Source organism: Vitis vinifera, chromosome 18 (genome assembly GCF_030704535.1).
Source record: "Vitis vinifera cultivar Pinot Noir 40024 chromosome 18, ASM3070453v1".
Lineage (NCBI taxonomy): Eukaryota > Viridiplantae > Streptophyta > Magnoliopsida > Vitales > Vitaceae > Vitis > Vitis vinifera.
In genome coordinates, this window is record NC_081822.1 from 11145148 (window position 1) to 11157246 (window position 12099).

Here is a 12099-nt window from a genome sequence, read left to right on the forward strand (position 1 = left end):
GTATACGTTATTTGAATCACAAATCTGATTTTCAATTTATGGACCAAAGTTAAAAAAATAAAAAAATAAAGTGAATCTGAATAAGTAAGGTAGTTAAAAATATAATTACGGAATTGACCACCGATTGATATTTTTGTTATTTATATTCTATTATATGTGGGGGCAAATGGGCAATTATTATTTGGTGAATAAACCAACACCACTGTGATTGCCTCGGTGGCCAAAATGCACCTTAAGCATTCAAACCAGAAGTCTGTGCCTGCCCCATGTAAGGTAGTTCAAGCCATATCCTTTTTTAACTCCTCCGAATTATATTCATAATAAAGCTTTCTTTTACATTTAAAATTCGGAACAAAGTGAACAGCAATCTGCGCAGTGAGCTCAAGACCATTTGAGTCGGGTTTTTGCTACCCTTTCCATCCCTCTCCATTATCACTCGCACCTCCTTCCCTTGTGGAACTGCTCGCTACTAATGGATCCGACTCTACTGAAGACTCTGCAAACTCCTCTTTGTACATTTCTTCTATCATAGGCTTCCATAGTCTAACCCGAGCATTTATGAACCAATTTGAGACCTGAAACAACCGCTATCAGTTAAGACTAAACCATTAAAGCAAAAATAATGGACAGAGATCAAGATTCTGGATTGTTGAGAGAGTACTTGGTTCTTAGTCAGGCCTGTCTGTGATGCCAACATTAACTTCTCAGAGTCATTTGGGTAACTGCATGAGAATCATTGATCAGTATCAATCAAATTATAGACATTAATTCAGTTTAGAGGGTCGAAGCACGTACGGGTGGAGAAAGTGTTCGAAGAGCCATGACCGAAGGATAGCCACAGAGGTCTCCGGCAATCCTCTTATGGGTCGCCATGCTTGCCGGTGGCTTTGGAACATTCCCAGCTGTTGAAGAGTCATTCGGTTGTTTCTACCCTCTTGGTCAAACAAGCTAAGTTGTGAAAATCCTGTGCTGATTTTAGGCAAATCATGGGAAAGCTTTCTTCTTGCCACATTGATTTGAGATATAATGGCATCTCTCAAGCTGCAAAAATGTCTAAACATGGCCTGAAGGGCAAGAGCAGTGTAAGACTTGGCTGCTCCCACACCTGCTATCACCTCGAAGGAGGATACCACGTCTTCCATTTGATGATAGTACTCCTCATATCTGCTCTCAACCTGAGGATCCAATGAAAACCCAAAACAAATTATGAAATACAAAGCAGTCAATTTAAATTACCAGCAAACAACAGAAGTTTTAGACTCACCTCCTCCAACAAGCCAATAAGTTTCGCTATTTCTATCTGAATATCTTGTTTTTCAGCTGATAATGATCCATTCCCACACAATTCTGCTTTTAGCTCAGAAGCAAATCCTAGAGCTCCTCTTCTGCCACTTCGGGACAACCTACCGATATATTTTTCATTGCTCAAGTCAATGGCCTTGCCACCCGCGTTAACAACTTCTTCAAGGAGGGACTGAGTTGGTCTTAAATATCTTGAGTTCCCGACTGCATTGACAAAAGACTCTGTTCCATAGGAAGTGGAACAAGAGCGATTGAGCGAGGTTGAAGGTGTAGCAAAGGCGCTACTCACATAAGAATAATCATCACACAGGCGCTCCACTCCTGGGTTGCAAGCTTCTCTTGCTTCTTCGCCAGAAAATAAGTAATTGGAGCTCACGAAGTCTGAGTTTAAGGGTCTTTGCCTGTAATGAACGGAAGGCATTAGCACATGAGAGCCTAGGGAGAGCGAGAGCCTGTGAGCTTGGTGATTGGACTCATTTGCAGCTCCAAGAAGATCCATGAAGTGTCTGGTGTGGCTGATCTCAGACTCTTCTCCTACTGCAGGAGCTTGAACAAGGTCTATTGATCTAGACATTCTTTCTCCGAGAGACTGAATGCTGGGCAAGACGCCGAGAGACTGAGGAAATGTGTTACTGCCTCTTAAATGAGATCCATAAGCATCAAAATGATGGTTTTCAAATTGGTTTGGACTCGTGAAGGAGTCAGAGATGATGAACTGGTGCAAAATGCTTGAAGTTGGGTTGGGGGATGATTCTTGGGAGACCATGGTAATCAGAGAAGCGTCTCAAGAGATTTTTGGTTGAAATTTCAGTGAGGGGAACTAAATTTTGAAGGGGGAATCCATGAGAATGAGAATCCAATTTCACTCATTTGTGGGGCTTGAGGAATGATAAACCCGAGATTTTAGAACCGTGTCTTGTCAAAGCAAACAAGTTAAAATTCCATATGAATAGACTTTGAAAGCCACAAACAATCATAAAGGCTTATGCAACAGGCCGAGACTTCTGAGTTTTTCATGTGTTCAAAACTATAGTCATTTCAGGGAGACAGACATCGGTTTATCATGCAAAAAGCCATCTAAAGGCACGACCCAACTCTGAACTGGAAAATCTATAATAATAATAATGATAATCTGCACCTGAAACAAACAGAAATCAAGAGCCAACAAGAGAGAGTGAGTCGCTAGGCAGTAGGAATAGTTAATAATCAGCCTAAAGTTCCCAGATTCTAAGCAAAACCAAGTAATAGTATACTGAAAGAAAGCCAGTTAAGTGTAAGAGTGAAAAATCAAATTGCAAGATCTGCATACTTAAAAAGTAGCTTTGTAGAAATCATTAGAGAGTAAACCTCCAGCCTAACACGCAGGAACGAAGCAAAGAAATTCAGTGTGCCAAAAGCATGTAAAGAAGGGAAAGTACAGGGGCTGAGGGCTTAAACAGAGACAAATGGATATATTAATGACACATTTGATGACTATCTCCAAAGTCCAAACCCTGTTTGACAGAGTTGAAGTGACTAGCATACAGTAGAAGAAACCCACAAAAAGATAAAAATGAAATCCAGTCGCTTTATTAAGCAATGAACGCGAAAGAAAAAGAAAGGAAGCCAAACACCAGTCTGCGAGTTCAAACAAACATACCTTGGAAGATAATAATTCAAAGAAGAAAGCAATGGTTCGCACTTCTCCCATACACACATGACACACTCTTTTTTTCTTTCAACAGGTCTAAACATATAAGCAGCAGAGCTACAGAAGCTAGAACATAGGCCTCTGCAAGTTCTCCAAAGTAGCAAAGCTAATCAGCTAGGTAAAAATGCAGAAAGTAACGGGGAAAAGATGGTCCCCCCATTCCCCTGACAACAAAACAACAAGCAAAAGCATCTACCATTCAGCTTTAATGCCTATGGTTACATTTCTTTGGGAGGCTCAAAAGTACTTTGAGCTTGAAACACTGCAACTCGCTGCATCTCTCTCTCTCTTCTCATGTTGGCAGTTGGTTCAGAGGGGGAGAGGTGGGGAAGAGCTCAATATGTTGAATTGGTCTGAGAACTGGGGCTGCTGTTAATCTGTAAAAAGAAAGATAAAAAGTGGGCTATCTTTTGCACACTCCCAGTTTTAAGATTGTCTGCTTGTGAGTCTGTAAACCATATGGGAATATCTAACTTTTTCCTGTTAGGTATTGCAGTGATACATAGAGATGTTGAAAGGACACTGAAATCACAATCTCTCAAGGGAAAGAGTGTAAAAAATGAAAATGGGTTGTCGCGCAGAAGGGAGAGAGAGGGGGAGAGATAGGGAGGTGGGTCTGGGTGCTGTGGTTTGGTGTGCTGATATGAGACTGATTCTGTGTGTGTTTTGGGCTGGCATGTTTGGATGCTTTAGTAATGATTGCCATCTTTGTTCCTTTGGCCTCCTCCAGTTGTCACTCTCTCATTCCCTGGTTTTGTTTAATTAGCTCCAGAAACAGGCCCACCTCTCAAGATTAAAGTTGCTCCTGTATTTTCTGACCTTTCCCCCCACTACCCGTCATTTTCAATCCCCAATTTCTGCCATCTTTGTCCTCCAAATCTTGTCTTGGCAAGATCATTTTCCCTTCCCAAAATCCACACTTTCTTCCGAGGATGAATTGGATAACCTTTCTATTAACGACATTTTAGACGTTTTTACGACATCTCATTTTCAACATATATCCCGGTTTCCTTTGTTAAATATCATATCTACTTTTTACAATAACCGAACACATTGCTCCCATCTTCACTAGTGTTGATACAGAAATTTATTTGTTACTCTTGTCAAGAGTCAAGACTCCAGGGTAGTGGTTCATCGTCACTACAAAAGATCATCAAACTTCACAACCACAACCCAGAGTCCAGATTGTTTCCATTAGATGCTGTTCAAACAAAAATAGCCCTCTGGTGGAACAATGCATCCAGGTTTCTACCAGAAAGTGTGGAAAAATAGTTGGTTTCTGGGCCAGTAACTGGAAACTAATCATCAAAGAGGTGTCTAATTATGTGGGAACCGTTTTATATATTGCCACAAGGGCTGATGAATGTTTTAGAGGTGTTTACTAGACAATGTACACTGAATCTTGAGGAATCAAGGAACATATTGCTTATCAATGAATGTTTCTCAAATGGCAACACAAGAAGAGAAATGGAATTAGGGACAAATGCAATTGTGGAAGCTAAAAAAAACATACACCAGATTGTGTTTTGGAGCATGTTTCTATTTGAAATGTCTTCTCTAAATGCATTCTTGAGAGAATTATACTTTTCCAAAAAAATTTCTATAAGTTCTTTCTAAATTTTGTCAAATATTTTCTTCAAAAATATTTTTTCTTTAATGTTAGAAGTGTTTTCTAAAAACACTCTCAAACGGACAAACCCCCGGGCATTTGTAAGATAGCATGGTTCAACCAGCAGATTGAACAGGACAAGAGGAAAGCAGACATAAAAGACAGTGGGCTAAAGAACTAACAATGAACCACAATTTAAAGAAAATGATACTAGAGAGAGATAGAAAACAAGATTCATGGACCCAAAGAAACATTTGATAGAAACTATACTGACTCTGTGCTGAGCTATGCATTTGGAACCAAGATGAGTAACCAGAGGGCATTGGCACCAAAAAAACAAATTCTCTGAAATCACCATAAACCAAGACACATCCAGGAAGACTGGAGATATTAAAAAAAAGGAGCATTTAGTTGAGCTAAGCTTCTCTTTTAGGGCTGACGGAATGCTCTTCAAGCTCCTAAAGCTTCTGCAAAAGCCACAACGTGGCTGCAAGATCACCGGGAAGAGACATTAAACTTTAAACAACCCATATGAATGGCAGGAAAAAGGGCATAAAGTCACACGTCATCACTTCAAAACTGCAATCATCATGGAATCTCCAAACCAATACAGCACGACCCATTCATTCTTATGTCAGATTTATTTCAAATGAGATGATATATCCCACTACAAAGTATACATCAATGTCCCACTAGACAGTATCCAACAATTTCACACTAGAGAGTAAGTGTGGAACTTCCGTTATTTCACATATTACACAAGAACATATATGCACCCTATATTTACAAATGCCTAAGCTTCCACGAATCACTTTGTTATATTACAACTGGGTACCCAAATCTATTCTCATATTGCTCGTGTTCTTCACCCCTTCAAGGGTTGTTATTACGTTTCCTTTCTCTTTCTTCTTATTCTAAAGATTTTTCCCTTCTCTGACAAGGTAGATTTTTTCTCATAAAACTGGGGGCAAGCTTTGTTTCAGACTACAAAATCATGTATGAGATGGGGTTTGCCAAACCTATGTCGCTGGTTTCCTGAATCCATGCAATTATATTCGGCAGTGTCAGGGCCCACAGAAGCAGCAATATCACCCCCTCTAATAAGGGGCCCCCCAGAAATGGATGGCACATCGCTTTCACAATGCCGCAACCCCAATGCAAGTGACACCTGACTGCCAACTCCTAGGTCACTCAACTCTGATATGTGGTATGTAGCAGCCATAAGACTCCCATCACCATTCTGGTTGGTTGGAACAAACTCATCAAGATAAAGGCTATGGTCATCCATATTAGAGCTTTGATCGCCCTGTAATTTCATTATCCCACAATCTGTGTCCACATCTCCATGGGCGCCCTTTTGAAAGCTCATTCTTGCCGTAGGCCCATTCATTTCCACATCACGCATAAAATCAGACGTCATGTTATGTGATTGACCCAGGTGGCCACCTGCAGCAGCTGTGGATGTCATAGTTTCTTGCAACTCTTCTCCCTTATCCTCAGATGCCCAGGAATCATCTCTTGGTTCTTTTGGAGGACTCTCCGGGGAAGATTTAGACTTTGTCTCTGAATCACCAATCTCTTCTTTATAAATCTCCTCAACCATGGGCTTCCAAAGACGCACCCGTGCATTTATAAACCAGTTTGCAACCTGAACCATGAGATTAGAGATCATATCACATAAAAATAAAGAACAAGAAAAGAGGGCCAATTGTACTTGTGATTTTGTTTTAAGGAAATTGAAAGCATTGATTGAGTAAATGATATAAGAATCAAGCAAAGTGACAAAAAGTTCATGATGAACATGAATAGAGAACAACTACAACTTTATCGTTCCAGAAGAAAACAGAAAGTGAGGAAAGAGAACATAAATTAAACCTACAATGTTTCTTTCACACAGTTTAAGAAGCTATTCTTAGAATACTTTAGGTCCACCAGCCAGACATACATATTTAAGATACACACTCTTACTCCCTCCATTTACCTGGCTCCTGGTCAAGCCGGTCTGCCTAGCTAGCATGATTTTCTCTGAATCCTTTGGATAACTGATGAAACAAGAAATCAGGAAAGACTTAGTGGGGACAAATTTCTTTAGCGATGAACAGGAAAAAAAGGAAATAAGTGGTTCAGGAACATACGGGTGAAGAAAGTGCTCAAACAGCCATGTGCGAAGGATTGAAACAGAACTTTCAGGCAGTCCCCTCTGTGGCCTCCACGCATGTCGCATCCCACCAAACTGCTGAAGAGCTCTCTGTTGTCTGAGCTGCTGGTCTACATAGCCAAGACGAGACATTCCACCACCTAGACCATTTGGTGAAGTATCTTGCTCCCCAAGGTTTCTGCAGGTTATTCGAATCTGGCCACTGATTGCATCACGCAAACAGCGGAAGTGGCAGGAAATTCTTTGCAGGGCAAGTGCCATGTATGTTTTTGCCGCCCCAAACCCAGCTAACATGTCAAAAAAGGATCCCACAATTTGTGTCTGATCATAATACTGTTTGTATCTTTTATCTACCTACAAAAAGAGCACAGCCACAAAAAAAACTTTCTAAGTTCAGCTCAGTAAAGGGAACACCATTAAAACACAAAAGTGGGCATATCTCATGTATGGAAGGAAGGCATTTCAACCACTAAACAGCTATGTCTCAGTCTGGTCTTCACTTTTTAACCAAGGCTCCCAAGGGACTCCTAAACAAGATGATGGAAAGAGTTCACCAAACATCTAATATCCAACCCATTGGCCAGATCTCACTCTTACCCAAGCTCTGCTTTGATTAGGAAATTGTCCCAAAGCACAGAAATTTCCACTTATGAGATAAATAACATCTTATTTGGAAATCCTTTTTCTCATAACTTCATTACTTTTTATCAGTAAAGGATGACACAATGATATTACTTTATGAATAAAAAATTCTGTCACTTGAGAATTTGAGGAAACATCCCCAATTTATCAACTAACTCAAGTGTTCCATATCAGAGATAATGAGAGGGAAATAAGTTCTAAAACATTGCCTTTGGGAAGTGAGGCTTGCACTAGATATTGTTAAAATTATGAATCTAAAATAAATTCAGTAGTTCCTTGCAAGTTGTAACTCAGACAGGCATCTATGGTGCTTCAGACTACAATAGAATAAGCTGTTGCACAAACTTCCATTCCTAATCATGAAATAGCCCAGTGAATTTTCAAAAGCTATTATCTTGGTTTTATCTTCACGGATTAGGTTTTAAAAACTGATTCATAGGACATGAAAACAGAAGAAACTTAGATGGTGCAAAGTATCCAAGAATCAAGGAACTACAACCTTTTGTTACATCTGCAACTAGTTAGAAGTATCATAGCAACTACAAGGAAAAAAATGCCATTGGCCATTTTATTGAATCACAAGGATAAAAATAGAAACACATATCCAAACCAAAGATAGAGATTAAAAAGAGCTGCATCATTAGCACAGGACTTGGACTCACCTCATCCAACATGGACAAAAGCTTGGCTTTCTTGTGCTCCAAATCCTGCCGTTCTGTGGATGAAAGCTTACAGGAGGAATTGGTAACCAACCCATTAGGGTCTGAAGAGTTCCCAATTGGTGAGGAAAGTATAGTGCGGTTATTGGATCTCTCATCATTCTCGTTGGAGCCATTTAAACCAATCCCATGGAACTTATGGTGTTTGTCAAACTCCTGCTGCTTCAAAGTTTTTCGGACATTAACTACTTCGTCAAGCAATTGCTGTACTGACTTGAGGAATTTGGAGTTCAAGACAGTGTTTGCAGGACCAAAAGATTCATAGAGACACTGATCAGCACCAGTTACTTTAGGGATTTCTGAGTATCGAGGATTGCACAAGGCCTCTGTTTTGACAGAACTCTGATCAGTTCCTGGGAAACTAGATGGTAGGTATTCATCATTTCTAAACTCCTTAGCTTGAGAACTTTCATCACCTTCACAAGATATTGTTCTCTCCGCTGAAGATGAAACATAAGAACCAAAACGTGATGAGAGACCTGGGTTCACATACTGGTACTGAAATGAAGCCAGTGGAACTGTGGATGGTATCTGTGTGCTGAGGCTGAGAGATAATCGCTGAGGCAGGAAATTCTGTTCAGCATCTAGAATGCCTAGCTGTGTCCTTGGCACTATCTGAGGATTTCCGGTAACAAAATTGCCAGTTGGAGCACCTGTAGCATTTTTTAACTGTAGACCAACAGATTGCATACTGACATCACCTGTTGGTGGAATGTATACCACCTCATTTCTTACCCCTGCAGATGGGACTTCAACATGGTTGTGATAAGATGGAGAACTCCCAATGAAGATCCCTGAGTAGGACCCAGCAGAAGATGTCTGGTTTGGATACATCATCACATTGCCAGGAAGAAGAGGCTGTTCAGGATAAGAAGCAAGTTTTAGGTCCGGTAGATTCAAAGTTGGCAAGACTTCTCTTCGACTGTTTGACATCCTTCACTTTCTGTCTCGGATCCATCCAGTCTAAATGTGAGAGATAATAATACAACATTATGAATGCACTTTAAAATAAAGCAATCATGTCACAACTTAGTACTGCCTAAAAATGGCGATCACCAAAGAAATCTCAACTCATCAAAAGCTTCAACCAATTCTTATTTTCATCACAAAAAAGGATCTCACATCAACAGTAAGAACTTATGAATTATAGTAATCCTTCAAAAACTCGTGTGTGATGCAGCAAAAATTGAATAATAATTGAAAACCATTTGCTCAGAAAAATACAATCAAACACCCCATAAAACAAAACTAAGGGACACTGCATGAGAACCCACAAAGAATTCACAGGTTCTTTTAAGCAACCAAAAAAAACATAAAAAAAAAAAAAAAAACAAAGGAAAAAATCATGAAGCTTCAATTTCTGCCTATCAGCATCAACATGTATTTAGTCCAGTAAAACTAAGGTAGAAAATAACCAAGCTTGAAGTTCATAACAGGCACACTAGAATCAGAACCCATAAAACACAAAACGCGAGGGAAACTTGAAACAGCAATTAGAACAAAGAAAAAGAGTAACAAAAACCCATTAATGAGAAGTAAAGGATGACCTGCAAAATCTCAAAAGAAAAACAAACTACCGAGGCACGCAATTACTTCTTGCATTAAAACCCACATCAGAAACACTGTCAAGTATCAATATTTAAGAGGATTACAAAATATAATCAAACCTAAGATCAAAAATGAAAAAGGAAAAAAAAGAAAAAAAATCCCTCTAAACGAAAAGAGTAAGAAAGAAATGGAATACCTGAAACCCCAGAAGTTTGCGCCTCTAAAGTGGAGCAGAGGAGATCAAGAGCGAGTGAAGCCCCAAAACGGAGACAAAACCAATCCCAAGAGATCTCAAAACAAGACCTCCTTATCGTTGAACAATGACACCAACAAAAATATAATAAAAAAACAATTATTAAATACTACATTGATACCAATTGGAGGTTACAAAACTAATAAAATGGGTGTAAATTATTCCACCTTTCTCACGTGGGACGAACTGCAGACCCGCCCCAAAATTCCATGAAAACTAAAGTCGCTGTGAACAGAACGGCGTGGTGGTTGGTGTTGGTGTTTGTTTCAGAGCTTCAAACCCTAACCACCAGTTGGTAGACCTAAAACCCCCCCCTTAAGACCTCCATTAAAAACATCAATTTTAAATTCACAAGTAATAAAATCATACTTTACAATTCATATACCAAAATCTTTTACTTGTCCTACGCTTTTTGCTTTTGTCTAGATAAGCCTTCTACCTTTAAATTACTCAGCTTTCCTCATTTCTTAATAGGACAGTATTAGATAAAGAGATCATTCGAATGCTACAACTTACAAGTTACAACTTACAACTCCTTAGCCCACAAGGTAACTACTTCCATTTGTATCAAATACCTGTGTCTTTTTCCTCATTTCGCTTTTCACAGTTGTGTGCTACAATGGGGACAGAACCAATTCCAGCTAAAGATGTTTAAATGATTTGTTTGTGGGACATGTGGCAAGGGGCCATGGCAGCTCGACGAACAAGGAGCGAAGCAATGAAGACAAACTAACAAATACTGTTGGCCCGGCTGCAAAACAAGGTTCGGTCTTTAAAATATATTGTAGAGCATTTGGTACTGCCAAATAAGCAGCACCCATGATTAAAAAGGGAGAGAATACGAAGTTGAAGTTGGGAGTATCGTAAGCATCTCGGATTTTCTAGAAGCTGCACCATTTTTAAATGGGTGGCAGTTGTAATTAAATTAAAGAATAAGAGAAAGTTGTTGGAAGCAATCTTTAGGTTAGGCAATCACCATATTAAACAAGTAGAAGAAGATACAAATTAACCAACCTCCTACCAATGGAGGGGCCCCTTAAAAGATAGATTTAATGATTGGGCTAATGACGAGGTTCCATCTTCGATTTCTTAGTTCCACAGCTTTAACGCCATGCCACCGCATCCGTTATTAGGCTCTGTTGCCATTAGGATATAAAGGCAGAAAAATGAGAGGGAAAGAAATGGCGCTAGCGCGAAACTGGAAATCATGACTGGGCTGCCAGTGGAAACGAATAAACGACCAACTACTTTCTCGTTACACTGGCTTAGTTCTGAGTCACTTTGACATGTTTGGAATCCGTTTTCTAACTACAAAAAAAAAAAATTTGGAATTTTTTAGATTTTTTTTATAATAATATATTTGAAAATATAAAGAATATTTTTTTTTTTATATTGTACATACACATTATCTTTATGGAAATAAATAGAAAAAATTATTTTATGCAGTTGAATTCCCCAAATGAAATTTAATTCTTGAAAATAATCAAAATTTATTATTGAAAACTAACTTCTAAGGGAAAAAAAAAAAAAAAAAAAAACGTTGGCCAAACATACCCTCTAACTGTCTAGCACGTGTCTGAGTAATATTGGCTTGATCAACGAGAAGAAAGGTGCATTTTAACCTCCACCTTTGTGAATGCTGATCAGGGAATTGATCCTTCCCGCACATGTTTCAAAGTATCCAACTCCCAAACATAAATTAGGAATGAAATTTTTTTATAAAAGGACTTGAATTCAACACATTTTCCTAGATTGAATATAATCAACTTTAAGTTAATTTTATGTCTGCATAATTCATTCAATGAAAGTAGTTTTTTTTAATCAATCTATATAACATGACTTTGACTCATTTAATAATCCTATTAATTAATTTAATTATAATTTTAAATTATCTAATTTATATTTAACTAATTTTAAATTTATTTTTAAATAAAAATATTAATTAAATTAAAAAATATTTGATTGAGAGATTAATATAGACTTATATGAAACCTAACCCAATTGGATTATTAAATAGGACTATCCGACTATTAAATGGATTCTTTTTACCAATTTAATGATCAAGTAGTATTTTGGTTTATATTTCAGGTTTTGATTGACTTAGTAGAATATATCTATATTTGGAATATGTTTTCTAACTTAAAAAATAAATAAATAAATAAATTGAAAATTTTTAGA

At 38.4% G+C, this 12099-nt stretch overlaps 2 protein-coding genes across 3 annotated transcripts; both read right to left on the bottom strand.

Annotated features, from left to right (window-relative positions):
* Positions 1–216: 216 nt before the first annotated feature.
* LOC100252354 (BEL1-like homeodomain protein 11) lies at positions 217–3631 on the bottom strand. 2 transcript variants are annotated; one of them, XM_002280997.5, is made up of 5 exons: positions 2942–3631; positions 1265–2440; positions 796–1175; positions 662–722; positions 217–575 (listed from the first exon to the last, which is right to left on the bottom strand). In XM_002280997.5, the coding sequence occupies exons 2-5, from the start codon at positions 2066–2068 to the stop codon at positions 408–410; spliced, it is 1413 nt and encodes a 470-aa protein (XP_002281033.1). In that variant the 5' UTR covers positions 2069–2440; positions 2942–3631; the 3' UTR covers positions 217–407. The 2 variants fall into 2 exon arrangements, with proteins under 2 accessions (XP_002281033.1, XP_010664732.1); XM_010666430.3 differs by lacking the exon at positions 2942–3631 and adding an exon at positions 2612–2915.
* A 1592-nt stretch (positions 3632–5223) lies between these two features.
* On the bottom strand, positions 5224–10183 carry LOC100257488 (BEL1-like homeodomain protein 7). Its single transcript, XM_002280985.5, has 5 exons — positions 10089–10183; positions 8064–8978; positions 6737–7113; positions 6583–6643; positions 5224–6249 (listed from the first exon to the last, which is right to left on the bottom strand). The coding sequence occupies exons 2-5, from the start codon at positions 8955–8957 to the stop codon at positions 5581–5583; spliced, it is 2001 nt and encodes a 666-aa protein (XP_002281021.3). The 5' UTR covers positions 8958–8978; positions 10089–10183; the 3' UTR covers positions 5224–5580.
* Between the last annotated feature and the right edge of the window lie 1916 nt (positions 10184–12099).

What these genes read in the sequence shown, in the direction of transcription:
- LOC100252354 (XM_002280997.5), bottom strand. Translation starts at nt 2,068, where the DNA reads ATGGTCTCCCAAGAATCATCCCCCAACCCAACTTCAAGCATTTTGCAC. An exon ending in TTCGAACACTTTCTCCACCC is followed by an intron (nt 723 to 795) that starts GTACGTGCTTCG and finishes ATTCTCATGCAG; the next exon opens with TTACCCAAATGACTCTGAGA. An exon ending in CAGGCCTGACTAAGAACCAA is followed by an intron (nt 576 to 661) that starts GTACTCTCTCAA and finishes CGGTTGTTTCAG; the next exon opens with GTCTCAAATTGGTTCATAAA.
- LOC100257488 (XM_002280985.5), bottom strand. Translation starts at nt 8,957, where the DNA reads ATGATGTATCCAAACCAGACATCTTCTGCTGGGTCCTACTCAGGGATC. An exon ending in TTTTGTCCATGTTGGATGAG is followed by an intron (nt 7,114 to 8,063) that starts GTGAGTCCAAGT and finishes CTCTTTTTGTAG; the next exon opens with GTAGATAAAAGATACAAACA. An exon ending in CCGGCTTGACCAGGAGCCAG is followed by an intron (nt 6,250 to 6,582) that starts GTAAATGGAGGG and finishes CTCATGGTTCAG; the next exon opens with GTTGCAAACTGGTTTATAAA.